Source organism: Corvus kubaryi, unplaced genomic scaffold, assembly GCF_017639235.1.
Source record: "Corvus kubaryi isolate FWS band 111438036 unplaced genomic scaffold, C.kubaryi_AGA036_p1.0 split1-37374, whole genome shotgun sequence".
Classification (NCBI taxonomy): Eukaryota; Metazoa; Chordata; class Aves; order Passeriformes; family Corvidae; genus Corvus; species Corvus kubaryi.
The window spans coordinates 1,777,652-1,803,584 of NW_024582079.1; the positions used below are offsets into that span (position 1 = coordinate 1,777,652).

General features: G+C 46.5%; 1 protein-coding gene across 2 annotated transcripts in view; it reads right to left on the bottom strand.

The window, feature by feature from the left end:
• Positions 1–37: 37 nt before the first annotated feature.
• Positions 38–25,933, bottom strand: part of LOC121657837 (glycine receptor subunit alpha-1) — a 39,529-nt gene continuing 13,633 nt past the window's right edge. Inside the window, exons 2-9 of one of the 2 annotated variants that reach the window (XM_042013972.1) lie at positions 23,333–23,463; positions 19,111–19,178; positions 10,470–10,693; positions 8,063–8,145; positions 7,264–7,401; positions 6,332–6,546; positions 5,616–5,762; positions 38–2,426 (exon numbers count right to left, since the gene is read on the bottom strand). In XM_042013972.1, the coding sequence (XP_041869906.1) occupies positions 2,112–2,426; positions 5,616–5,762; positions 6,332–6,546; positions 7,264–7,401; positions 8,063–8,145; positions 10,470–10,693; positions 19,111–19,178; positions 23,333–23,463 (1,321 nt within the window). In that variant the 3' untranslated portion in view covers positions 38–2,111. The remainder of the gene's footprint in view (positions 2,427–5,615; positions 5,763–6,331; positions 6,547–7,263; positions 7,402–8,062; positions 8,146–10,469; positions 10,694–19,110; positions 19,179–23,332; positions 23,464–25,933) is intronic. The other variant, XM_042013973.1, reaches the window with a different exon arrangement.

A 25,933-nucleotide genomic window follows, 5' to 3' on the forward strand; every position in this document is an offset into this window, starting at 1 on the left:
CTTCCTTCCTTCCTTCCTTCCTTCCTTCCTTCCTTCCTTCCTTCCTTTTATTCCTTTTAAACTAAAGTGTATTTAGTGCTGGTGAAAGGTGCTGAATTGGCAGCCTTGGAGATGGATGTCCCTCTACCCAGCCCCAGCAAGCCCTGGTGTTTTCTGTGGGCTTCCTCCTCCTGGCACATCCCTGTGCAGGACAGCTGGCAGGTCCCAGGCTCCCCTGCCCTCTCCCATCTCTTTCTGTGCTGGTTGGGACACCCATGGCTGAGCATGACTTCAACCTCCCATGCCAGGCTTGGGTGCTGCTGACCTGGGCCAGACTGGACCTGACAGTGCCCCTGGGCACTTTGCTGTGCGCGATTCCGGCTGTGAGGATGCAGCCCCTGCAGGAAGGAGCCTGTCTGTTCCCAGAGCAAGCAGCAGATCCACAGCCCAGCTCAGCTCTGCTCCCATCCTGAGCAGGAGAGGGAGGAGAGTGGATGCCCCCCTTGGGTGCCACTTGTCTCTCTGCCTTCATTTGGTGCCTAACCCAGACCTGACCCCAAGTGCTTCAGTGCAGACTGATTGTCTCTTCCTTCGAGCTCTCTTTCACCTCTCTCCCTAAAGTGCAAATGAACACAACTGAGTCACCCCGGGTGCTGCAGCCAGCTCACACCCAGGGGCCCAGAGGGACAAGTGGGACATCAAGCCCTTGGCTTGCCCACAGCCCCAAGCCAGGCTTTCAAGTAACACCCTAGAGGTGTTTGGCACATTTCTCCTCACCCCAAACACCAACACCAACCTGTGCTACCTCTTGGGCAAAGAGAAACCCCTTTGCTCACCCCTTCCCACCTCCCTCCCCCCTTTCCCTACCCCCACCAAGCTTTGCCAGCCTCCCCCCTATCTCTGCCAGACAGCAGAGAGGGGCAAACCAGCCTGCTCCATCTTCCCATCCATGTTAAAGGTAAATGCAGCACCAAAATAGATACAAAAATAGAATTTTGGGTCCATCAGCCCGGCTTCACTATTAATATAACTGCTATGAAATGTCAGAAAATAAAAGCTGCTCTCTTTATACACACCTGCCCCCCCACCCCCCTTACTGACAGTATTGCCACACGCCCGGTCCTGTCAAAACAAGGCATCAAGATGCCTGTTTTCTCTATATTTTAAATACAATTGCTTCCATCCCCCCATTGTAAACAAACATGGCAGAAAGGGGTTTGGAAAAAAAAAAAGAACAAACCAAAAAAAAAAAAACTTTTTAAAAAATCCTTCATCGTTTCTAGTGTTCTGAATAGTATTTCTGCCTCCTAGGACTCGAACCCTGCCAGTTTGTTTAAAAGGACAGAAGGTACCTGTGATTTCTGACGAAGGCCCTGATGTCCTTCTTGGGTTTCCTTTGGATGCTCTCTGATGGGGATGAGAGAGATAATGTGTTTGCTTTCCTCTATGCAAAAGTCACAAAGTGTTTGATCGGCAAACCCATGACTAAAAAAAGTAAATATATAAAATAAACAGCAATCCACAACCTCTTTCTTAAGTTTCCCCATCTGTCCAGTTTTCAAAGTGCAAAACTTAGAGAAGCACAGAACGATTTTCTTGAGGTGTTTTTCTCCTTTTGTTAGGGCTTTTTTCCCCCCCAGGTGCTTGACTGGTATGGCCTTTCTATAGCAAAAGTCAGATAAAGCGTAATTGCAGTAGTTTCTGCACATGGAATCGTGAATCATTCCAGTGACTTGAGAATCTAAGCTGTTAATAGGCTAAAAAAAGGATTTTTTTTTGTTGGTCTTTTTTTCTTTTTTTTTTTTTGATTGTTTTCTTTTTGCATTATAATTAAGCATGAATATATATTACTATATTACACTGCTTGGATTGCTGGAGCAATCCAAATCTTCCTATGCTGTAAAACTAACTCCCACCCTGCGCTCCCCAGATCAAGAGCTTCTTTTCTCCTCCCTGTGCCAGTTGCCCTCAGTTCACATGATTAAAAGTTCCTCCCAGCCCCCCTCCCCGTTTTTTTTTCTTTTTGTTTGTTTTTTAGTAGATATTGCCGCATTCTTAAATTCATGCATTGCTGCATTGCTATTGCACATATATAAAGGATTGCTCGCTCCCTCCCGGCTGCTCCCCTCCCCTCACTGGTTGTGCACATCCTCTCTGCGGACAATCTTGTAGATGATCCAGTAGAAAATGTTGAAGATGAGGAAGGCCATGGGGAAGCCGATGCGGGAGATCTTGTCGATTTTCTTGGCTCTCTGGATGAAGAGCTTCCTCATCTCCTCGGGGGAGCGGGACGGCGGCGGCACTGGGTTGGCCGTGTTGTTGTTGTTGGCGCCCTTGACAGAGAGGCCGTCCTTGGCTTGCAGGCAAGCTGGCCCCATCCCGTAGGCGGTGAAGTTGAACCTGCCTTCACCAGCTTCATCCTCCTGGAACAGATTGAGCATGGGACTCTACTTAAAATGAGATATAGACAGTGCACCCTCGCTATAAGGCTCTCCGCTGACAGCGTCCTGCTCTGCACGGGAAAGATGCTCCCACCATGCCCCGGCCTCAGCACCCTTGGGCAAACCCCCTGCTCTTGGGAGATCAGCCTTATAGAGGGGTGCCAGCCGTGTGATGCACAGATGCAAATCAGGGGATCCAGGCACCCCGTGGAGAACAGGACTGACTTCCACCCCGTTGAGGTCTTTGACATATTGAAGGATTTATGGCACTGCTTTCATTTTTCCAATTGCATCCCCTGTTTTGCTTCTGCCTCTCCCTCCCCCCCACCTCCTATCAGCACCTTCTTTGCTTTGCCTGTGCAGTTTCAGCTTGCCCAGAAGGAGTGGGCTCCATGTAACTCACGTAGCCAAAGCTGCAGCCTGAGACTTCCTACAGAGTTACATGGATGCGCAGGAGCCAGGAGCTGTCCAGGAAAAGAGCTCTGCAGGCAGCGTGCAACCAGCCCTCACTCGCCTGCCCATGGGACCCCACAGCCATCCCCACAAGCCAACTTTTAGGTGAGGAACAGAACTGCCCTTCTGTGGGTCAATGGTAAGACATGGCTGCTTGTGGTAATGCCAATGATTGAGAAAAAATGTAATTTGTTTTTTGGTCTAAAGACAAATGGTGTTGTTAATTTTTTTTTTTTTTGATGAAAGCTTGCTGGAATCCCAGAATGGTTTAGCCCTATTTTATTAAACATAGGGATGTAATGGCAGGGAAAAATAAGTTTGGCTGAAGTAATTCAAGCAGTGAGTTGCAAAGGCAGAGTGAGAATCCCAAGTCTCTTGACTACGGGTCACCAAGGCTAATTGTAGACCAGTGGCACTAATTAATCATTAATGGAAGCTGATCCATGCTGTGTCTCCCAACACTGACCTAGCAGCCCCCTTCCTTGTAGCTGCCTGACCACTGTGCCCTGCTGCCCCTTCCCCTGTCCTTTGCAGAGTGTCTTTTGTCCATCCCATGGGCAGCTGTGTGGGATGGAGGAGCAGGACACAGAGGACACTGCCATATCTGAACAAAACAAAGCTACCCAAATAAAATCAAGACCTGGTCTTCTGGGATGCTCAGAGCTTATGGACCTTCTCATCACATCTGTATTACAGGGGTTCAGGTAAAACTGCCTCTGCTCTTTTCCAGTTACACAAACATGCACTGGCACATGTCTGGCTTAACCTTAATCACTCGATCCCTAATTTACTGGATTTTTTCCTCTTCTCATTGCTGAGAGGCTACTGGCTGTTTCTTGTGAGGGATTTGTTTTGGTGAGTGGTATACCAAGGTTAGAGAAGACAACAGTGCCTTTTTCAAGGTGCTATACCAAATGATAGGCAAAGACACCACCAGCCACACGGGAATGTGTGTTTCCAAATAACAGTCCATGTGGGTCTGATGATGGTGTCATATTAACCAGACTGGTCCATACCACCGCAACATCTCACTTGTTTTTAGCCTGGCATGTCATGTCTAAACCAATCAGAACCACCCAGACAAGTCAGGACATCAGGACAGAGCAATTAGTGCCTTGGCAGCTGCATTAGTCCCTTTGCATATTAGCAGTCAGCTTAGTTTTCTGATGAGTCTGCAAACCTTGTTCATTTAGCTTTTGCAAGTGTTTTTGTTTACGCTTTGCTCCAATTAAATAGCTGTGAGATTGGGCAGGGACTGTGCTAACAGCCTTGTGTTCAGTGGAACAGCTCTGGCAAACATCTCTTAAACTCATCTGTGTATTAGTGGAATTTTTTTCTCCTTATTGTTTTATCAACAGACTGATCTGCATACAACAGCACAGATCCCGAGACAGGATGCCTGAATCCAGATGAAGAGATAAATGCACTATGGAGGCACCCATGTGGGTGGGTTTAGCTCTGCCTCTATTCAGCAGGCTGCATCTTCTCAACCGATGCTTTGTTGATTTTGGGATGGCAGAGCCCTACTCTGGTCAAACAAAATTGATGGGTGCTGAGGGGTCTCATCTGTTACTTTTCCCTTGCATTTGTCCAACATTTTTCACCCCTGGTCCTGACTGGATTGAGCACAAATGATCAATTATCTCCTGTTTTGCAGATAGGACAACTGAAGCAGAGAGGGACAAAACTACAAAAATACAGGGATTCCTGTTCCTCAACCCCCACTTCCTTCTGGAATGGTGGCAGTTCTCCAGGCATACACTGTGAACTGCTGCAGGGCGGGTTAGACCCCAGGAAAGACTTCTGATCTCTGAGACAGTGAAACAATGGAATGGGGGTAGGTTTCTGGGTGGGATGGATCATGGAAAGTAGACAAATACCTATGAGGAATATTTAAGGCAGACCTTGGTGGTCACCTACGGGCTTGCTTGAGATTTTCATCAGCAAAATTTTCTTTGTTTTTTCTCTCCTAGAAAATGTACTGGTTTTTAGTGCTCTCCTGAGGGCAGCCTCTCAGGCCTGGTGCTGAAAATTTGCTAACCCCTTTCCTGATTCTACCAGCTAAATAGGGACAAAGTAATCACAGCCACCTTTATGTTTCTTTCTAGTGTGTTCTGTGAGGTGAAATCTTTGCTGTGGCTCCTCAGCCTAAAAGCTGTCAGAGCTCAGGCTGGGGAGCTGTTGGAGCTGCGTGCATGCTTGGATCGGGATCGGCCATGGCAGGTAAGCATGGAGCAGGCTAAGGCTCAGAGTAAAGCTCTTTCCTTCCAGGAGGAATTTGCAGTCAGTCTGAGAAGCAGATGCTTTTGAACATGGAGATGGCAGAGACAAAAGAGGTGTCACTTACCTCGGGGCTACTGCAGGCTGTCATGTTCGGGGTGCTGCTCTCTGATAGACACCCCTCACACCTCCCTGCCTGCCTCCCCCCAGCCCTGGCTGCTGCTTTTGGGGAGGAGAACCCACACCAGAACACTGCTGTGTGAAAATTGTCCTGTTGAGAACAACCATTTTGGTTGAGACCACTTGGCTAGCTAGCAAACCCCAGCTTGCTGGACTCCTGGGGTCAGCAGGCTGTCAGAACAGACTCAATTCATTGAGGCAGCCCTTGTTTTTGGTGTGTGAGCCTCCTTAATATCTGACCAGATACCGAGGACTTCCCTGGGGACTAGTGGCTTGGTTCAGTTGACCATGGTGTTCTGCTGGGACAGATTTCAGCTGTGTCCTTCATGCTTTATGTATTACCTTATGATGCCTCCTCTTCCTTCTGAACCTGAGCAGCTCTTTGTGCTGCCGAGACACGAAGTTGACAGCAGCGTACTCCAGAAGAGCAGAGAACACAAACAGCAAGCACACAGCCATCCAGATGTCAATGGCCTTCACGTAGGACACCTAGGAGTCAGAGAAAGAGACAGAGATGGGGTGGCTTCCTCACCCAAATGCATTTTTCCTTGGTGTTTTACATGGCTGATACCTGTTCTTAGGTACAGAGTCTCGCTCATTTAACATGAATGTGTTATCAGGTCACTGAACCTCCTCACGGGCTCTTAAGTAGCAATAATTCCACAGCTTTTTAATTTATTCAGGCCTTGACTGTGATTGTTTATATGAAGGGAAAACAGTAATCCACCATACCAGCAGCCCTTCATAAAGGGGAAACTCACTAGTATTATAAAAATAAGATGGTCAAGTGACTAAAAAGCTAAAATGTGGAGTGCACACCCATGTGTGGTTGTTGCAGGGGTTTGTAAAGTACAGAGCTGCTGGTTACTGGGAGATGTGGTGAGTGCTGAATCTTAGGGGAATCTTTGCTGCTAGACATAGAGAATTTAAAGTTTTTGCAGGATGGGACTGGAATTTGCTCTCTTTGCCCTTAAACTGGAATAGTGCAAAGGCAGGATCTGTGCAGGGATTTACTTGGGTGCATGATTTCCCCTGGTGAAGACAAGGGTGTTCCCTACCTTGGGCAGCGATGCTCGGGAGCCAGAGCTCTGCGTGGTCATGGTGAGCACCGTGGTGATCCCCAGGCCCACACGAGCAGGTGCTGCATCCATATTGATCCAGAAGGAGATCCAGGACAGAATGACAATGAGAAGGCTGGGAATGTACATCTGGATCAAGTAATAGCCCATCTGCCTCTCCAGGTGGAAACGAGCTTCTATACAGGTGAACTTGCCTGAGGAGGACAGGAGATACATGGAAGGTTACTGGTAAGGTACAGTGAGCCTCCTGTTTTCAGCCAGTGTCTGGGGATTTTGCTTGCATTGCCTAAACCAGTCTTGCTAGGGGAGGAAAGGAACAGCTGTTGCCCAGGGCATGTAGTGGTAGGACAAGGGGGAATGGCTTCAAACTGAAAGTGAGAAGGTTTAGATCAGATATTAGGAAGCAATTCTTCCCTGTGAGGGTGGGGAGGCCCTGGCACACGTTGCCAGGCTGTGGCTGCCCCATCCCTGGAAGTGTTCAAGGCCAGGTTGGACAGGGCTTGCAGCAACCTGGGATAGTGGAAGGTGTCCCTGCCCATGGCAGGGGGTTGGAGCAATATGGTCTTTAAGGTCCCTTCCAACCCAAACCATTCTAGGCTTCTATGAACATCAACATAGCAAAGAAAGCTCTTTGGCAATATACCCTTTGCCACTTAAATTTCAAAGACAAAAGGAGACTCTGGAAGTGAAGATCCCAACCAAACACCCTTGAACTGATGCAGATTTTACCAGGGACAAGAGGGTTTCACACATTTATGTCCGATTGGCTCTATATGTATCTATATGTCTGTTGTGTCTGGAAGTGTAGGACAAGGCCAGGGTGCCATCAGACAGAGCAAGAGGCTCTGGGAAATGCACAATCCTGAACTCCTCTCTACTGAACCCCTCAGTTAAGGGTTAACAGCACTGACCTGTGTTGTAATGCTTCGTGCAGTATCTCAAGTCTTTTTCTTCTTTGAGGATAAACTGAGGCAATGTCAGCCCATCAGCAACTTGCACTGCTCCTTTTTCTTGCCACTCAAATATGAGATCATTCATTGTGTAGCCAACTGTTGAGAGGAAGGGACAAACACCACATGAAACACATTAAATACTGATCTGGACAGGGACAGTGTTGCAGAAGAGAGCTTGGAGGAAGGGCTGCATCCTGGCCTTCTTTGACAGTGCTGTCATCAATGGGATTTGGGTTGAGGCAAAACTACTTTTTCATGTGGTAAGAGCCAGGGCAATGACCTCCCCTGGAGCTGCAATGGTGTGTAATGGATTTTCTGCAATAAATCACATTTTTTCTTGAATTTGGCTTGCTGAACTGCGTTCTACTTTTTCCAACTTGACCTCTTTCTCTGGAAGAAGCTCATCATCTTTCCCTCCTTTGGGATAAGCAACATGTGCAAGGGGCAGATGTCCATCCAGAGAGGAAAAATCCCACTTGCAGCTGAAAGCACTTTCACCTTTCTCCTGCGAAGTGAAAGGCCAATGTAAACACAAGCAAGCCAGGGCTCCTCACATGGGATCTTTTGAGGTTTGGCTTCTCCAGCAAATGTCACATGTGCTGAATGAATGGAAAATCCTAAACAAGAGGTTCTCAAGCAAGCCTCCAGTGAAGGCTGGGCTGGGAATGGGTTCCAGCTGGGAAAGGAGATGGCAGGGGAGAGCAGGAGGGAAAAGAGATGGTCTCCTCTCCAAAACAGGAATGTGCACAGGACTCACAGCTTTCTAACTGCATGATGCATGTCTGTACATCCATGGGGAAGTTCTTCAGGTCCATGGGGCAGGCCAGAGTCAGCGTGATCCTGAGGAGAGAAGAGAGCACAGGGAATGCCAAACAGTGGGCCCTGCTGAGGGCTGAGCCCCTCAGACATCCAGGGCTGCCAGCGGGCTGGAGCCGTGCCCGAGACACACCGAGCTGGGACAACAACTGCTCATCGTCACTTCCCTGCCTGTGCTCTCACATGTGGTGCTGGAAAGCATCAGAACTGCTGAACATTTGGGTCTGTGATACAATTCCTGCTGCAGATGGAATTTCATTGCAATGCTGTTTTAGACTGCGTGGAACAAAGAGTTCCCTCACCAAACAGTTCTGCTGCTTTGCTTTTCCTTTCTTGCCTCAGGTTCACAACAGGCTGGATTAGCAGAAAGCCCAAGCCCACTCTCTGGACCCCCCAAATGCAATTCTAGATATTGGGACTGCTTGTAAATCTCTGAACAGAACATTTCTGTGTCATAAAGAAACTTCCAAAAAGAAGTTTGATCAAAATCATATGTTTGTGTGGGGGGAAAGAAAGACTTCAGTGGAATTTTCTGCAGAGAAAATGCCTTGTGCTAAGCCAATATGAATCCTGTATCTTCCTGAATTCCTGCAGAGCCCTTGAGACATCTACTTCTGTCCCCATTTTCCACTAGGTGCAGGCTGCATTTTCTGTGTTATATTGCTGTGCTGCCCTGCACCATGATCTATGCTTAAGGTGTTTGGTTGGTTCAACAAGCTGATACTAAATGATTTGCTCCAGATAGTTAGACTTGAGTTATTTAGTTTGATAGTGTTGAAAATGCTGTTCCCTGAAGTGTTTAGGGTTTTCAGCTTTTTACCTTGATGTAGAAATAGCAGAATTACCCAGGGGACAGAAATTGAATTTTTCTATCATCAGACCTACAAGAAGCTTATCAGGAGGGAAAGATACTTTAATTTAAAATCTTATGTTGTTAGAAATTCTCAGCTTGAGTTTAGAGGCATGTTGGGACAGAAGATGTGACAAAGTCCACCTTCTTGTAAATGACTTGCCTAGAGTTTGATTATTGCAAATAGTAGTAGTAAAGAACCAGTTATGAAATGGCAGAGCACCTTATAGAGTTTTATTTAAAGGGAAAGACTGGGAACTGGGAACTCTTTGCATTTACACTGTGCTTTGGGAATGTCCTCTATCTTTTTCATTTTCACAGGAAAATGTACTTCTAAAGAAACCCATATTTTCATTTAGAGATGAGTGAGACAGGAAAGCTGGTTTTTTAAACTGAAATGTTTTTGAGTTTTTGCCTTGAAAATGGTGATTTTTCCATGTTCCCTGCTGAGTCATTGCTCTGTCTGGCAGAGCAACCCCAGGGCTGGGATAACCCAGTATTGCCCCCGTGCCCCTGCAGACCCTCCTGGAAGAGAACTCTGTGCCATGCTCGCTACCAAGCTGCTGCTGTTGGTTTTACTCCCTGCCTGGTTTTAAAAACTAAGAACTGTGAGGTTTCCCCATTCAGCCAACACAGTGGCAATTCTCTTACTGTTTTGGCCATCAGGGAGCTCATCTTTGGGCTGGAACCACCTTGGTGTTTAATGGATGTCTACTTTTCAGCATTAAGCTGTTTATTTCCCATTTTACAGCTCCAGACTGCTTTTCCTTCCCATGGCTGCCACTGGAAGCTGCGGTGTGAGATGGGGTGTGCGTTCCATAGGCAAATTTACATTACACATGAGGTGAAAAAGTCTTCAATATAGAGTTAAACTTTCCCAGTCTAAGCTCATGAAGTTTGATCTTGATTTCATTGGTTTAAAATAAAGCGTGAATGGGGTTGGAAGTGAAGGAGGGGGCTCAGATTGATTTCCTGTGGGAAACTCAATGCAATTAGTTCAACTTCACTGGTGGATTCTTGGATCTAGCAGTAAAGGGATGACTGGGAAAAATTAGGCTGGGACAAAGCCATGGAGCTCTACTTAGCATTTTCCCTGTTTTTTACTTTTTTTTTGGTCAGGAAATGCTGCAGCTTTGAAAACAGGGTGTTCATGGGCTTCTACTGGTTTTCACATAGCACAGCTGGTTTTAGGCTTGTACTAACATAAGAGATCTGAAGTAATTTTACATCAGGGATGTTAAGGAATCTACTAGCAAGGAGCAGAAGTCCTTGAACTGAGAAAGGTAAAGATGAGTTAAATTCCCTCCCAGACCAACACTCTGTCTCAATATGCTTTAGCAGAGGTCTCTTCCCACCACATTGCTTCAACACTGCTAATTGTTTGATCTCCCACCTTAAAAACCCCCACATTTCTTTTCTCCAACAGCATGCTGGAAGTCTAGGCTTGAACAGGGGGAGTTTAGTTGTGCCTTTCCCCACCTTGGTGGAGTCACCTCACCTGATGCTGTAGAGGACATTGCCATTCCGGGAGATCCTCAGCAGCTTGTTGTCTGTGGTAATTTCATGGAAATGGGCCCCTTTCTCGTTAGCAAAGAACAAGTCAGGTTTCCAGATGGAGTCCAGCATGGAGGGGTCCAGGTCCAGGGAGTCGTCAGGGTACTCGTTGTAGGCCAGCCGGGGGTCATTCCACTGCTGCCGCAGGAAGATGTTCACCCTGTAGTCCTGCACAGACACACAGAGCTCAGAGCAGCCTCAAAGTGCTGACAGCTGGGGAGCACATACTAAAATCATCCTAAAATGAGACACACCATGTCTAGGCCTACGTTCCCAAGCTATGCCAAGCGTTTTTGGTATTATTCCTCAAGGAACTGCTATTAATTTTTAGCTTTGTAGCTCACAGCTATGTCATAGCATGAGCAGCTGCCTGTCCCTGCGTCCCTCTGTTACAGCAGTTGTCAGCTGTGTGGGAAGTGTCAGGACCTCTCTGTCTGGACCCTGGGGCTGCAGAGGCGATGAGCAGTTGTGGAGGCCGCAGTCAGCAGGAGGATGTTCCAGAGGATTAAGCGGGGAAAGAAACTGAAACCAGCTTCCTTTCAGTGCTGAACTGTCCCACATTGTGACTATCTGGGGTTTCCCCAGCACTGGGAAAGGAAAAGGCACAGTGAGACGCGTTGTCCATGAAAGAGAAGTTCCCTGTGTGTCTGCTAATGTGAGGATAACTCAGATGAGCCAATGGGAGCAGCTGCCTTTGGTTAGAGTTTATGAGCAGGAGAGGGATACTGCATGAAGTCTGCTCTCCTAATCCTGAGCATTCTGGGTTCCCTGCTCTAATGTCAAAATGCCATAAATGCAACAGATTTTATAGGATGACCATCTTCCTTATTTAAAGGTAGTCCCTCAGCACTATGCAAAATTATACTTGCTTCATAACCACAAGTCTTACAGCTCTCCTAAGTTCTCCAGGTCAAGGCTGGCTGCTGAGGTTGAGTGCAGACACTCTCCTGGAAAATTAGAGGCAGTTCCTCTTCTCCCTGTCTGACTAACAGCTTCCCAGGGTGATCTGCATGTTCCTTTTCTTCTGACTTTCACATAAGAAAGTGAGCCAACAAATTGAAATGGGGAGAGGATGTGCCAGCTATCAGGAGAGGGATGAAAGCTCCACAACCATAAATTAATTGACATTTTCTAAGTACAGAGGCAGACTGTGTCTGAAGAGTAGCATATAATAAACCAATTCCACTGCCCAGGCCCAAATGAATAGATGCTCCCATGATTAAGGGTTTCTTTGTTGCCTTTCTAACACAAATGTACTTGGAAGACTTTTATTAGGAGACAGTCAATGGACAGTGCCTGACGTACCTGCCAGTATCCAATACCTGCTGCAGGCACCTGGTGAGAGGCTCTCCCTCACTCTGACACCAGCTCTGTCCTTTCCACCTGGAGAGCACAAAGCTCTGGAGTTAAAGGGTGCCTGTGTAGGAGAGACCTGCTGCCTCAAGTGCTCACTTGACTGTGAACCTACCGCCTCTTGTCCAGGAGGACATGACTCTCGTGGTGTCCAGTGGCTCTGGAGGGTTGGGAGACAATTGTGTTGGGTGCTCTGTGTTTTGGATGAGGCACTTCCTAGCCAAGCATGTGGTCTAGAGTCTATTTCAGGCCACTTGGTGCCATCTGCATCCTCAGAGCACAGAAGCTGCTAATGACATTAATGATTGTGACATCAGCAAATGAACCACGGGCTTGACGCTAAAAGGAGCAGACCTCTGAACATGAAAAAGAGTTGCAACACTCTTTCCTTCTGCTGATATTCCAAATGTCACCTTCACAAGTCCTAGTGCATCCCTCTGACTTAATTGTTCATCTCTGTCGACCCTGGATAACGTGTCTGCAGGAAATGTGAATAGCTGGGGACAGCTGGGGGCCAGGGTCTCAGTGCAGGACCAGCCCATCACACAAGCCTGGAAAAGGAAGGGAACCATGAATTCCCACTTTCCACAGCAGGCAGCAGCTCCCAGAACAACGTGTATATTTTCAATTCTCCCTTTTCTGTGTGTCAAGATCTGCAGCCCTTGCAGTCAGGGGAAATCAATGTCACTGACCTAGTAGGTAGAAAGCAAAAGGTTGTTTTGCTTATTCAGCTGCAAATAAGCTAGATGCTAACAGGTCAGCTCCAGTTTGGGACTTCTGTCATGTACAACACAAATTAAACTCATGTTTGGAAGAAACTTCAGTGGTAGCTGCCCAGAACTGTGCTCAGGCTGATGGAGTAGTAGAAGGGGGGAGGGAATGGAGCCAAATTCCCTACAACAGCCTGTGTTACTGCAGATAGGCTTTGTTGATGGAGTAAATTCACTGCTTCGGCTCCAAAACTTGCCCAAAGGACAGGAAAGGGTGAGACAGGAGGTACTGAATGGTCTATGTTGCCCCCACAGCAAGCATGGGAGACCACAGGCAGAATGACAGCCATAGTCTTTGTCACCATAAGGAGGCATCTTAGTTAAACGTTTGTGGGCCAAATGAAAATTAACTTCTCACAGTGATTGGCTGTGAGAAGGCCCCTCCTAACGACCTCTAGAGCCACAGTGTCCTGTCCTCATGTCCCACCCACTGAGAACAGTCCAGAGGCACCTTGTGAATGTGTGGTGTGAGAAGCTGTACCACCTCCACCCCGGCCACATGCAGCAGTGTGGGGAGTAACTCTGGGTTGTGTTACTGTGTTCCTCCTTTGGACAGAAGGGTTTGGTGTGGATACTTCTGTTTTGGGATACAGAAAACGAAGCATTTATGTTGCGATATAGAAAAGGCAAGGATGAAGAAATATGATCTATGCACTGAATGCAATTCTCTGGCTTTGCCATTTCAGGGCATTAATATTTTACCTCTGTGTGTGTGTTTATGAAGGTCTTCCTACTCAGTGAGTTTACTCCACAATCCTGGCCTGCTCACTGAGAATATTGTTTTTCCCCAGATTCCTTTGCCCTTATGTCATTGCACTGCAGTATTGAAGGTTCTGAGCAGCCTTTTAGGTTTCTTATCTGAACATAAATGTAAAACCAGGCACTGTGACTGCAAACCAGACATGACACTGCCTGAGGAGCCAGCAGAAGGCATGGAGAGCAGTCAGGGTATGTCTGTGCTGTGACACAGGCTAAGAGAAGGGTTACAGTGTTCTGCACCAGCTAAAGAGCCTCTGTGCTGAAAGCTGTGTCCTCAGCATTGCAGTCAGGCTGAGAGGTGATGAGCCAAGCAGCACTCATCCCTCGGCTACCTGGAGATATGCAGCATTTCTCACGGTTGCTGTTACAGGAGATCTTAATCAGCATCACCAAGAAGTTCACAGTTATTCCTAAATGATGGACAGAACGGGCCAATTTCTGGTCTGAACTTTAAGAAAAAAGAGGTTTGACTGGGGCTGCAAACTTGGCAAAAAAAAAAAAAAATTCTCTTTCTCTGTATCCTTCTTATCACTCAGGTTCCTCATTTGTGTGCCTATCACATCCAGGCATTGATTATCTTGTGCAGCCTGCTCCTCTGGCTGGCTTGGGAGAGGGGAGCAGCAGCTCTGTGCAGTGAAGGCATTCAGGAGCTTTGCAATTTGGCACAAAGGCATTTTACTCCCAAGAGGGAAATGACACAAAGCAGGAAGAGAGTAACTGGAGTGATCAAAGTAGTTCAATTTGATAATGCTGAAATGAAATTCTGCTTAGTGACCTCGCAAGGAGACAAGGAAACAGAAGATCGTTTGAGACCTTGCCTTCCCAAGATCCCACAGCCTTGACATCTTCTGCTGAAAGCAGAGGAGGCTGGAGGCAGTGCTGGGCCGAAGAGATGGAGCCTCTCAGGGCACTCAAGAGGTTTTCCCCGTGACTCAGGAGTTCTGTCAGAGCAGCCTCTGCACTGAACAGATTTCCTCTTTGATAAATTTACATTTTGCTAACTGAAAAAACAGGGTAGAGACTGAGCTCCTTCAGAAGGGGACTCTGTGACTCCACCTGGGCAGCAGAGCATGAGGGGCTTTATTAGAACTGAGTTAATTCTCTAGAATGGGTATGAACAAACATTCTGAACGCAACCTGCCTTGCCAAGGAGCACTGCAACAGACTGCAAAAACACCAAGCACACCAGGAGCAGCCCCTGGAAGGGTTAATAAAGCACCTCTTTACCTTATCAGAGCTGTAGCTAAGCAGCCAATTTGAAGCCGGTGTGAAACCACACCTGGGGAGGAGGAGTCTGTATCAGAGAAGGGATGAACCTGATGAGGGGTGGGAGCAGTACCCTGCTGCTTGATTAGTGTGGAGTTTTTTTATTCTGGAGCCCAACGTGGAAAGATTTTTTGTGTCTTCCTACAAAAAGTGGGGAATATATATCTTTTTGAGCCAGTGGAGTTGCTGGGGTGTGAGATGCAGCCAGCATCCAGAATTGCAAATGTAAGTATTTAGTAGTGAGGTCTTGTTTCTCAGCTTGAGGAGATTTTGTGTCCTTGTATCTGAGTTATACAGTCCAATCTCATGGCTTTTTGCTGTTTTTTCTTTTCCCCCTCCCTTCTTCATTAGTGTGAACACAACTTCTAACCACAGACAGCTGGAACACTGCAGGCCTAACATTGAGGTGGCAGCAGACTGCGAGTTGTTCTGAAAACCTTTTCATTTTGTGTTGTGTGGCTTGTTACGTGCTTATCATCTCTGTGGGACTGATGGTTGGGTTTAAGAATGACTGACTGCAGGAAATTTTGCTCAAAACCTTATTTTTGCTATGGGCTTTGTGCATTGAAAGTTACATCTTTTGCTGATCTTGGGGTGAGTGGGACCAGTGCTAAATGTGTGACCCAAGTTCTTCATCAGAATCTCTGCTGCACTGGGGCTGGTGGGTGTGGAGTGAATTGCTTGGTCTGCTTTGCAGGGTGCTTTGTTTCCTTGTTGGAAATCTCATGTACAGATGTGTCTGAACAAGTACTTAACATTTGGACAGTTGCAGCCTCCAGCTTCTCCTGTCCTCGAGAGATGCTGGGAGCCCAATTGTGGCTGTGCTGCAGCTGGCTGGAAGGTCACGTTTGCTTTGCTCTTTTCAGATGAGATCACTATGGCATGAAAGCAGCAAAAAGAAATTTGCGTTTTTACACAGTGTCTAAGGGAGCCTGTGCTGGCTCTTCTGTGATTTTTCTTTCTTTTTTAGTCTCTTTTTTGCTGTGTGTGGGTCCTTTTTAAAATCAGTCTGGAAAACTCATTTTGAGTCCAGCTCAGTTAGCATTGCTAGGTGATGATACAAAAATAAATTCCTCCTTCTCCATGTGCCTTCACTGTATACAAAATGCTCCCAGCTGCCTAAGCCAGTGAAAGGCCATAAAACTGCAGATTCTATTGGAAGAGAGAGCAAGGGCATCACTTAATTTTCCATTTGCTGTTATAGCAGGGAATTTGTTAATGAAATGCCCAGATAATCCTATCAGTTGCCTCATGCCCCAAAGAAAAGCCAAAGCTGGTGCAGTTTATTCACTTAAAACCCAAGACCTGTTCCCAAAGTGCTTCACTTTCATTTATTTGGAATGAGGAATTTGTATATTTGCTATAGGTTTCATAGTTTCTTATGGCTGGGGAGCTGTTTATGCTTTTGAACAGCAAAAATGGATTTAAGAGCTTGTGTTTGGGGGTTGTTTGGTTTTTGTAGTAATAATTGGAGAGAGTGGCTGCATCTTGCACTTGTCCTTGGGAAAGCCTTGGCGTTGGATGCTTTGGGACAGGAGGAGCCTGTCTGCACTTGTGTGGCTGTTGGGGTGGGTCCTGTCCTTCCCTTTGGAGCACTGGCTGGGTTCACAGCGATGTGTTCCCATTCTCAGGTTCCCTTGTCCTTAGAGCTCCAGGCAAGTGAGGCTGGATAGAAGCTCTGAGCTGCAATCCTACATAAATGTCCAATCAATTATGTGCACCACTAGAGGCTTTTATGTTGGGTCTCCAGCTCTGCAGGATGCTTAAAGGAGTTACTTCCCTTGCTCTACATCAGCTCTGCCTTAGGAATTCAATTTGGTGGATGATTTTTTTTTTTTTTTTGATTCCCCCTAACCTTGCAGCAATTTTCAGATCCCCATTTCTTGCCTTGTTCATTTTGAAACTTTGTGGGGCAGATGTCAGCTTTCTGCCAACTCTGGGGAGTTTGTGCCTTCTCTTGGCTACAACTCATTTCCCTTCCTTCTGAGGTTTGTAGGCCCAGCTGTCTGCATCAAATGCCTGGGGTTTTTTTTCTATTTTTCTGTATTTTCTCCTCTTCCTTTACCTCCCATGATGCCTCAAGCTTTAAGTGAGCACTCACCTCTAATTTCTCTAATCCTCTGCATGGTGAGCTCATGGTTTACACTGATTTGGGATATTCAGGCAGTGTAAACTTAGAAGGGAGCAGTGGTATTTTCTGTAGGAACTATCAACCCACTATGGAGATATTTTAAAGCCTTCTCTAGCTGCATGTGGGACACCCACTAAACACGGTGACTTCTCCTGTACGTAGTAGTGTAATAGTAATGAAATATAAGGTGATGTAGTACTCAGACCTGAACCTGACTAGGCTTAGGGTGCCTAATGATGGAGGTTTAAAACATAATTTTTATTCTCTTTTTGGCCAGTGAAGCAGCTGGGGGAGTTTTGCCGCTGTCAGTCCCAGGGGTCAGTGATAGGCTCTGCCTTTCTTTGTGGTAAAACACTGATTTGCTCCTCTCCCTTTTGCAAGCTGCCACTCCTTCCTCTGATGTTTGACCACTTGTTCCCCTTGTTTGAATTCAAAACAGTCAGGTCCCTCTCAAAAGCCCAGGACTGTCTGTTCTTCCCAGAAACCGCTGGGGAGCTGACACTGCCTGTTTGTCCTGCTGCATCCTCAAACAGTGGGGAGGCTCTGGCTGCTCTGCAGAATAAATCCCATGTTACAAATCCCCAGGACCTCTCCAGCCTGCTGAGACCTCCTTTTCAGCTGTCTCAGTACCTGTGTTTCTCGTGTTGCTGTTGGTGTTTACAAGCAGAATGCTGCTCCCACACAAGAGCATTAGCTCAGGCTGTGTGCAATGCTGCGTCAGCCTGACATCTGGACTGGCTTGTCAGAGCTGCCTTGGAGATTTCTAGACAAAGCAATGTGCCCACAGGGTGTTCTTTGGTTCCCATGGGAATATTTTTTTTTCTATGGAAGATTGCCTATGAAATGAGTGGCAGCTGGAGAGGATAGCAAGCCCCTGCAGCGTGGCTTGGAGGTGAACTGCATCTCTCTCGTGCTAGTCTGTGCTAATTTTACTGAGCATCCTGCTTACAGGGATCATGTGGCATCTTTGGCTGCTCCAGTGCGCCTCAGAGTGTGGGACAGATGCACTGAAAGAACATGTCAATGGAATGTGGTCTGTGCATTGCACAGGTCCTTTGTGGGCCTGTCCCTCTCCCTTGCACTCTGGATTGGTGTGTAGGAGCAGTATTTATTGCCTGTGATGCCAAAGGAGGTACCAATAAACAATAAATTAGGAACAGAAGTGTATTTTGGTGGCATTTCTTCCTCTTTTGCTTTATATACAAATGAATCCATGCTACACTTCTCACCTGTGAGCTCTGACAAATTCTGCAGTCCAGATAGGAAATCTGTTTCCTTGTGCTTGAACAGAATAACAGCTTTTTTTCCCCCCCTCCACTACCAGAACTCAACTGTCCCAACCCAAACATTTCCAGCAGAATGATGTAGTGTCAGAAGAGGCTTATAGCCCCAGACTGTGTGGCTGTGGCTCTCCTCTGACAATGGTGTGCATGCCAAGTAATTTGTTCAAGTCAAGGCATGTGATCTATATGTAAAGCCTAAAACTTCCTGCCTGAATGCACAAAATGCCTGAAGCTGGAGCCTTGCATTCTTCATTCAGCATTTTTCTCGAAAAAGAATTACCAGAGGGTAATTAAACACCATATTTCTGGATTATCTTTAATTAGCACAGCGGTAAGGCACAGTACCTCCAGAGTTTTCCTTTGCTGTTCACTGGTTATGTCACAACCAATCTTTAATAGTTTTCAGATGGAGCAATTATCTCCTGTTCTAGTGATCCTCTGCTCCTAGTGCCTTGTCAATTAGATACAGCCTTTAGCCATGCTCACTAATTTTGTATGAAGTGAGCCTTAACTCAGAAATATTGGGTTTGATTTTCTAGTAAAAATCATTGTATACCAGAAATATGTCTCCAAGAAAACAATCATCTTAATCTTTAATAATTCTCTTAATCTTTGCAAGTCTGAAACCTTGGTGTAAGCTGAATTTGAGTTCAGATGATTTCCCTTCTCTTTGAATCCAGATTAAATTTGGATTTATGCCCACTTAAACACAAAGTATCTGTAACTGTCGCTGAGCTTGGAGCCTTAGGCAAATCTTCAGAAAAAGATTATTTGTTTTCCTTTCTGACCCTTGCCCTTTGCCTGTGCAGTGTTTTTCTAAGATGGAGACAGAGACTGTGTGATCTTCAGCTACATGTAATGAGTCTTGTGTGTTGACCATTAATTTACTCAAACTTTAAGTAAGCTTGGGAGCACTGAGTGTTTTTCCCTGGTCACTCTGAGGAGGAGGGTGATGCTGCATTTTCTGGGAGTGCAGTGAGGCTGAGCCAGTAGCTGAGCAGCTGTGCTGTGATTTTTACTTACCATAGTTGTTTCTGCAATCGAACCAAAGCTGTTGATGAAAATGTTGCAGCTGACGTTCACTGGTGGGCCTGCATGACAAATACAGATTGGAAGAGCAGTTCACTGTGTGCTCATGAAACAAAGGATTTTCACTCTGTGGAGTTAAAACCTGCTGTGGGAATGGAGTGACTGAGGGGTGAGTAGGGGAGTAAGGTCTGTGTGGCTCTGCCTGGTCTAGTCTTGGTTTCGATGCCAGTTTGACACCAGACAGTGCTCTTGCTCTGCCTCTGCTCCCCTCTTTGGCAGAGGGTTTATAGAACTCTGCTGGGAACTGTTCAGATGAAAAGGAATAGATCAGAGCCAGCCAGGACAGTTTCTAGATATCTTGACCTGGCTATATGGATGTCAAATCTCACCTTGAACGTGATAGCAAACTACCCCAGAAAGGAGCTGAGAGAAAATTGAATTTTAATTAGAGCTACACATGTGAAATACTCATATGAAGTTCCTGAACTAGGATGATGTGCTCTCTACAAAGCCAGTGCAGCAGAGTGTGCTGTAGGGATCAGGGTGGCTAAAGCAGCAAATACCCCACAGGATGATGGTGGTGTTGGGGAGCTGACACCTCCTGTTTGACCCTCTGCATCCTCAAACAGCAGGGAGGGACTGGCTGCTCTGCAGAGTAAATCCCAGGCTGCAAATCCCAAAGACCTTTCCAGCGTCCTGAGAGCTCCTTTTTAGCTGTTTCAGTGCCTGTGTTTCTTGTGTTGCTGTTGGTGTTTACAAGCAGAATTGCTTGTAAACCCCAAACCCTGGGTGATGATCCTGACTTCAGGGCTCTGCCAGCAGGAGTTCTCTGGATGTCCTGTATTTGCAGAAGGTAATCCTGGACTCTGGACCATGCCTCTCCCGGGCTTGATTTGCTTTCAGACCAAAGCTTTGCTTACCCTGCTCATATTGGAGAAGTTAAGAGGTCATCAAAAGAAAAGTGAGTGTTAAGGGATGAAAAGACTGCAGTTTGAGGGCATGGGGGTCAGTCTGTTCATGTGGTACCAATGCCCAAAGGTGAGACTGGAAGTGTTTCACAACATTGCCTGGAAAATCTGAGGTGGAAATGCTGCATTTACACACAGGGAGATGCCAAGACCTGCAGTTCAGTGAAAGCCAGGGAATATCTTGGAACCAGGGCATATCTGGTGCCTGGCAAACCAGTGACTTGCCCACATATAATGAGAGGACTTTTGTAGAGAGTTGAAGCAAAAGGGGCCTCTGCTCTGGGGGCTGCCAAAGGACCTGCTGTGGGCACTGCCCAGGATGTGGTGGGGAAAGGCAGCCCAGGCAGGGAGCAGAGACACTCCCCCAGGGACCAAGGTCCCCTTTTACACCGGAGGAGTTAATCTCATATCATCCCTGTGACAGATGCTTCTGGGAAGATAAGATCTGTGAAAGTAGAGAGCGTGGATTTTCAGATTATTCCCCTATTCTTTATAGAGTCAGGGATGGTGTCTGCATTTCAAACACTGCCTGGTGGCTCAGCCTGCTGGGGGAGTGATGCTCCTGCTAAGGTCACATCTGCAGCCTGGCAGTTGCTGCAGGATGAAATACTGGGGGGGGAGGAATGGCTTTAACGAGAGCCTTGTGCCTCTAATCAGTGCAAACTTCCTCCTGTGTGGAAATTAATGGATTTTCCTGATTACTGAGGAACATTTGGAGCTTGGTTTTCTCCTCTTCATTTCCCTTTCCTCTTCTCCTACTTTGGCCTCCTCTGAAAGTTTGCGCCCGTCCCCTGCAGCGATGCTCTCTGCTGGGGTCTTCTTGGTGTGAGTCCCAGGCAATCCAAGCAGGCTGCTGTCTAACCAGCCCCCAGACAACCACTGCCAGCTCAGCAGCATCTCACACTGTTCAATCTGTGCAGCTTTCTCCAGACTGTTAAACACTGGCATGGATTGAGCTATCAGACATAAAATGATATCTTTTTTTTCCACTGCTTTCACCAGCCTCTCTTATCCAGCAGTTTATCCAGAAGCTGAAAGCACACAGTTATCAGGCTTTAGTACTTGCTTCATCCCTTCTGTTGAGCTCAGGGGCATTGGTTTTCTGTTCTGGATCTGTTCATGAACCACATAAAAGATCCTTGTACATGTGATTCCCTTCCCAAAGGGCACAGTATAAGGAAAACACTGAGCTGCTCTCCTGGATGACTGCATGTGCTCATCACTCTGGCAGGTATGGGACATTTTGGTCCCCCTGTTCCTGATCCATGCTGACATGGAAGCTGAGTGTGGGGTGGGTTTGGCCCTGTGCATGTGAAGGCTCCTTGGAGCAGCTCAGCTGTTGTTGAGGCACTGAGCTCTTCCCAGTGTGTCTAAGGAGAGTCGTGAGCTCCCTGCAGGATTTGGAGGTGTTTGGTATTTTTTAGCTTGTGAGAGGCTCTAGAAAATTCCCTGCCTGCCACTGAAATATTCCTCCTCTGTGCTGGGATGCAGCTGTGAAGGGATGTAGTTTTCCAGAAGCAGGGGTAAGGACACAGCCTGGGTGAGAGGTCCCCTGCTCAGTGCCTGCCGGGTTCCTCTCTGTCCCTGCCTGAGTTCCTGACTTCATCCTCCAACTTAAATCAAAATCCAAATACTGCTGCTTTGTTCTCAGAATGTGAATCCACAGCTAAGCCCAGACGTTACTGCGTTTATGGAAAAGCTGCAATCTTCTCTTTGTTAATCTTCCCCTCCCCAAAAATCAATCTGATATGGAACTTTGGTATTATTTTCATTTAGATCTAAGCAATTAAAATGTCCTTATGAGTTACTGCAGTTAATTTAAATGATGTGCTTTGAGAGCTACAACCCCAAGCTCTGTAAAACACCTCCTATGCATCCCATATAAATTGGAGCCTGATTTATGTGTGGGAGGCTAAGCCAGCAAAACTGCCCTGAGGGGAAGGTGTAGTTCATTGAAATAAAACTGAAATTAAATTATCTCAAATAAAAATGCAATACAGCTGCCTTCAGCAGGAAGTGAATGTATACATTTCATTAAATATTAAAGTTTAATTTGTGTGTCTGCATAATTTAGTGGTAGGCGGGTTTACATGGTGGTGTTTTAACTCTTTGAGATTTGGACAAGAACAGCAGTGTCTTGTGTTGCCTGATTGGTTACTGGGACACAGGGTTCCCACCTTTCTTTGGGTTTAAAAGCCCAGTACAGAGTTTATTGTTTAAAGTGGGTGCCAGGTGCTGTCACCAGTGATTAATGGGTTCTGGGAGTCCTATGTCAGCCCTGCCAGTGGCTTCAGGGGAGGTGGAACTGGTTGCAGGAAACAAAATAAGTGAACAAAGTGAGCTTTGGAGATGGCTGGGCAGTGGCTGAGGGGGGCAGGTCCTGCTTTATCTCTGGCCATGATATGGGGCCAAAGAGCTCTGGGAAAGGGAGCTCAGTTAAAAAGAAAGGAAAACAAAAAATCATAGAATGGTTTGAGTTGGAAGGGTCCTTAAAGACCCTCTAGTTCCAACCTCTCTGCCATGTGCAGAGATTTCTTCCACATTAGGCCAGGTTGAAAAAGCCATCCAAAAACCCCATTGCAAAACCCCACACCCCACTGTTGTAGAAGAGGTGTTTTAAGGAGAAAAGAGGTTTTGTTGCCTCTGCCAGAGCCTGATTCAGTGCTGTTTGGCTGCCATGGAATATGGGGTAGACTGGAAAACTGGGGGTGAAACAATGGAGCAGTGTTGGGCTTAAGAGCCCCTTAACCGTGGGGGACAGGGATGGGTTCAGGCTGCCCCTGGCATCTTGTGGAATTTCTGTGGAGCTGATGGGAGATGTTCCTCCCTTACAGCCACTCTTGGCTGCAGTGGCTGTAAGGGAGGAACAGTGCCTTCCACTAGCAGGTGCCGTGGGCAGTGACTTCAGGGGAAAGGGAAGTTGGAGGTTTTATCCTGACCTCCAAGTATGTTCAGCTCCCTTCCAGTCACTGCTTGGATTGGCAGGATCCTCGATCCCTGTATTGGAGAGATAAGGGGTCCCTATGTTTCTTGTATGTGGAGTTCTTACAAGGCTGTTTCCACTCTGAGCAGACATTTGATGATGTCTTTCCAGACATCTACAGGGATCCATGTGCCAAGTATTGTTATAATACGTACTTCATAAGAACATAAGTATTCATATTTCATGTAGCGTTAGGAAGATATTAATGAGGATTGCATGCAGTTTTCAATCCCAAAATGAAACAAAGCTGGGCTTTTTTGCATACCTTTAAAATTTGGTCTAATCCTGGCATCATATCCCGAAGTTCGCCCCATCAACTTATCCAAGAAATCCGAAGGAGACATGGGTTTGGGGGCAGAGCGAGCTGCTGCTTCAGCTTCTTTGGAGGCTGCCAGGCTGTGCAAGTAGAAATAAAGAGGAGGTTTCAGTGTGTATCCCATGCTGGGGAGGGCTTGGGGTCCAGAAACATAGCAGTCAGCATCTTATTCCTGCTGAGGCAGGATGGGTACCCATGTGAATTCCTAATGAGGCTGGTCTCAGCTAATTTGTTTGCCCAGCCCAAACATCTCCAAATACAGAATCCCAGCTGCCACCAAAGTAGAAGAGAGATGATGAGTAGTGAAAATCCTTTTGTGAGTTTAGGTATAGCTCCTTAGCGTGCCACTAAATTACAAATGTGAACTCTGGCGCTGAGCTCCCCAGGTAAAATACACTCTGAGATTAGCCTTGGGCAGCAATTACTGCTTAATTACAGGGCAAATAGGAAGGAGCATATTCAGTACTCAGTATGATTTTCCAAAAGGCAGGTAGGATCAGAGGAATCTGGAGTTTGAGGTTTAAATGAGCACCACGTGATGGTACAGCTCGTGCAGAGTCTTTGGGGCTGTAGGGGAGAGGGGTGTTTTTGCTGATCAGTCCAGCCTTTGCTATTGGTACCTGCAGTGCAGGGTCTGAGATTAACACAAAACTGGAGTGTGGTCCTGAAATTATATACTCATATTGGATCGAAGATGAAAGGAAGGGAATCTTTCTGGGACCTGTATGGCCTTTTGGGCAGATAGAGTGAAATCATGAATTTATCTGTAGAAGACAAAAGCCTGTGGCTGGCAGTGTGCCTTCTGACTCGATGGTAGTCTGCAAGATCTGCAGGGTGGTGATTTGGGCTTAGGAAGTCTGTTGTTGCCATCTACACAGGAACAAGCTACCCTTGATATTAGGTGCTCATTTGCAGCTTTGCAGGAAGGTTTGACTTTGTGACAGGAACAGACACTGCTCAGTACCTTCCCTCTGGTTGTATGGTTTCTACTTGAATGCCAGTGTGTTCCCAGGCTGCAAGTGTTGAGTAAAATTGCCTAGGCTATCCAAAAAATCCCCCAAACCACCTATGCAATGTGCTTAGGGCGAGAGCTGTGTCTGCCTGTGGGCTCAGGTGCCTGGTGCTGGGTAGAGCCTGCAGGCAGCATTGCAATGCAAATGCACGATGAGCCAAAGGAAGCTGCTCAGGAGGAAGTGAGGCCATTGCTTCACACTTTGCAAATCTCCTGAATTTTCTGAAATACAAAGGCTGTGTGGGATTGGTGAGCAGCCCCTGAAAGAGCAGCTGGGAGGTCTAAGGGTTTACAACAGGCACAGGATATTTGGCTACACATCCTCAGAAATGACACCAGAGTCCTCCAACAGCATGAGGGCCTCACCTCGGGAAGTTTTGCAGTAGTCAAACCTGCAGGAGTAGTGCTAAAAACTGACACAAGATCTTTTGGGAAGAATTTAGGACTGTAAATATGCATGGTATTAATGTGATCCTGCCCCCAAAGATGAGTTCTTCCAATGCAAGTTTGAGCTGAAACCCCAAAGAGACATGATATCTTGACAAGAGCCATTTTGAACCATTTTGTTCCTCAGAACTTCAAAAAACAGATGGGATTCAACAGTGCTTGGGTGCATAATTTCAAAATCAGGAATCTGGTAACCTGCATTGCATTGACTTTCTTTTCTGGTGTCAGCAGCGATGGCTTGCCAAGCCTTGGTTTTCAATCCTGCAAACTCACAACTGCAGTCTGGCTCCTTTTGCAAGTTGCAACAGGGTTCTCTGATTGCTGGATTTTTAACTGTTAAAAGTAGTTTAATTTGCAGTGAAGAGGGGAGATGAATTCCAGATCACTTCCAGTGAGAGCCTAAACCTAGGATTTTATTCACTCCTTTGTGTATTCCCAATCCACTCCCGCTGGCTGTATCTGAATGGGCTGATGCACATCCTGCTCGGTGGTGATGTGACAAGGTGTGGATCTTGCTACAACCATGTCCCCTTTCTTGTCTTGTCCCCATCTCTGCCCCAAGAAAATATGCAAAGCAGAACCAATGTGTTTCAGGTGTAAATGGGGTTGTGGAATGGGCGATGTTTTTTAATTTAATTTGTTTTTAGAAGGAAAGCAACAGGGTGCAATTGATCTGCAAATGCAGAAGAAGAAACCTGGGAGTGGGAGGACAATCAATACTGGGCTTGACTACTGCATTCCAATGGAGTGTCTGCATGGCAATAAGTCCAGAGAAAAGATTTCAATTAAGCAGCAAATGACTTGGTAACCAAAGACTTCTGCCACTTCAGCAAGATGCCAGACAGTGCAATATACTGATTTCTTCTCATTAACTGTAGACTAGAAGAATATATGGAAATGGAAAATTTGTGTGGGAGGGTAGAGGCAATACAAACCTAATAAGCATCTAATAATCTTTAAGTGGAAAAAGATAATTAGAAAGTGCAATTCCCCTGGCATTTGTTTTAAAAAATGAGGTGGAAAAGCACAGGAATTGGTGCTCATCTTTCCTGTAAATTCAGTGTGAAAGCCTTTATTGAGTATATTCACTC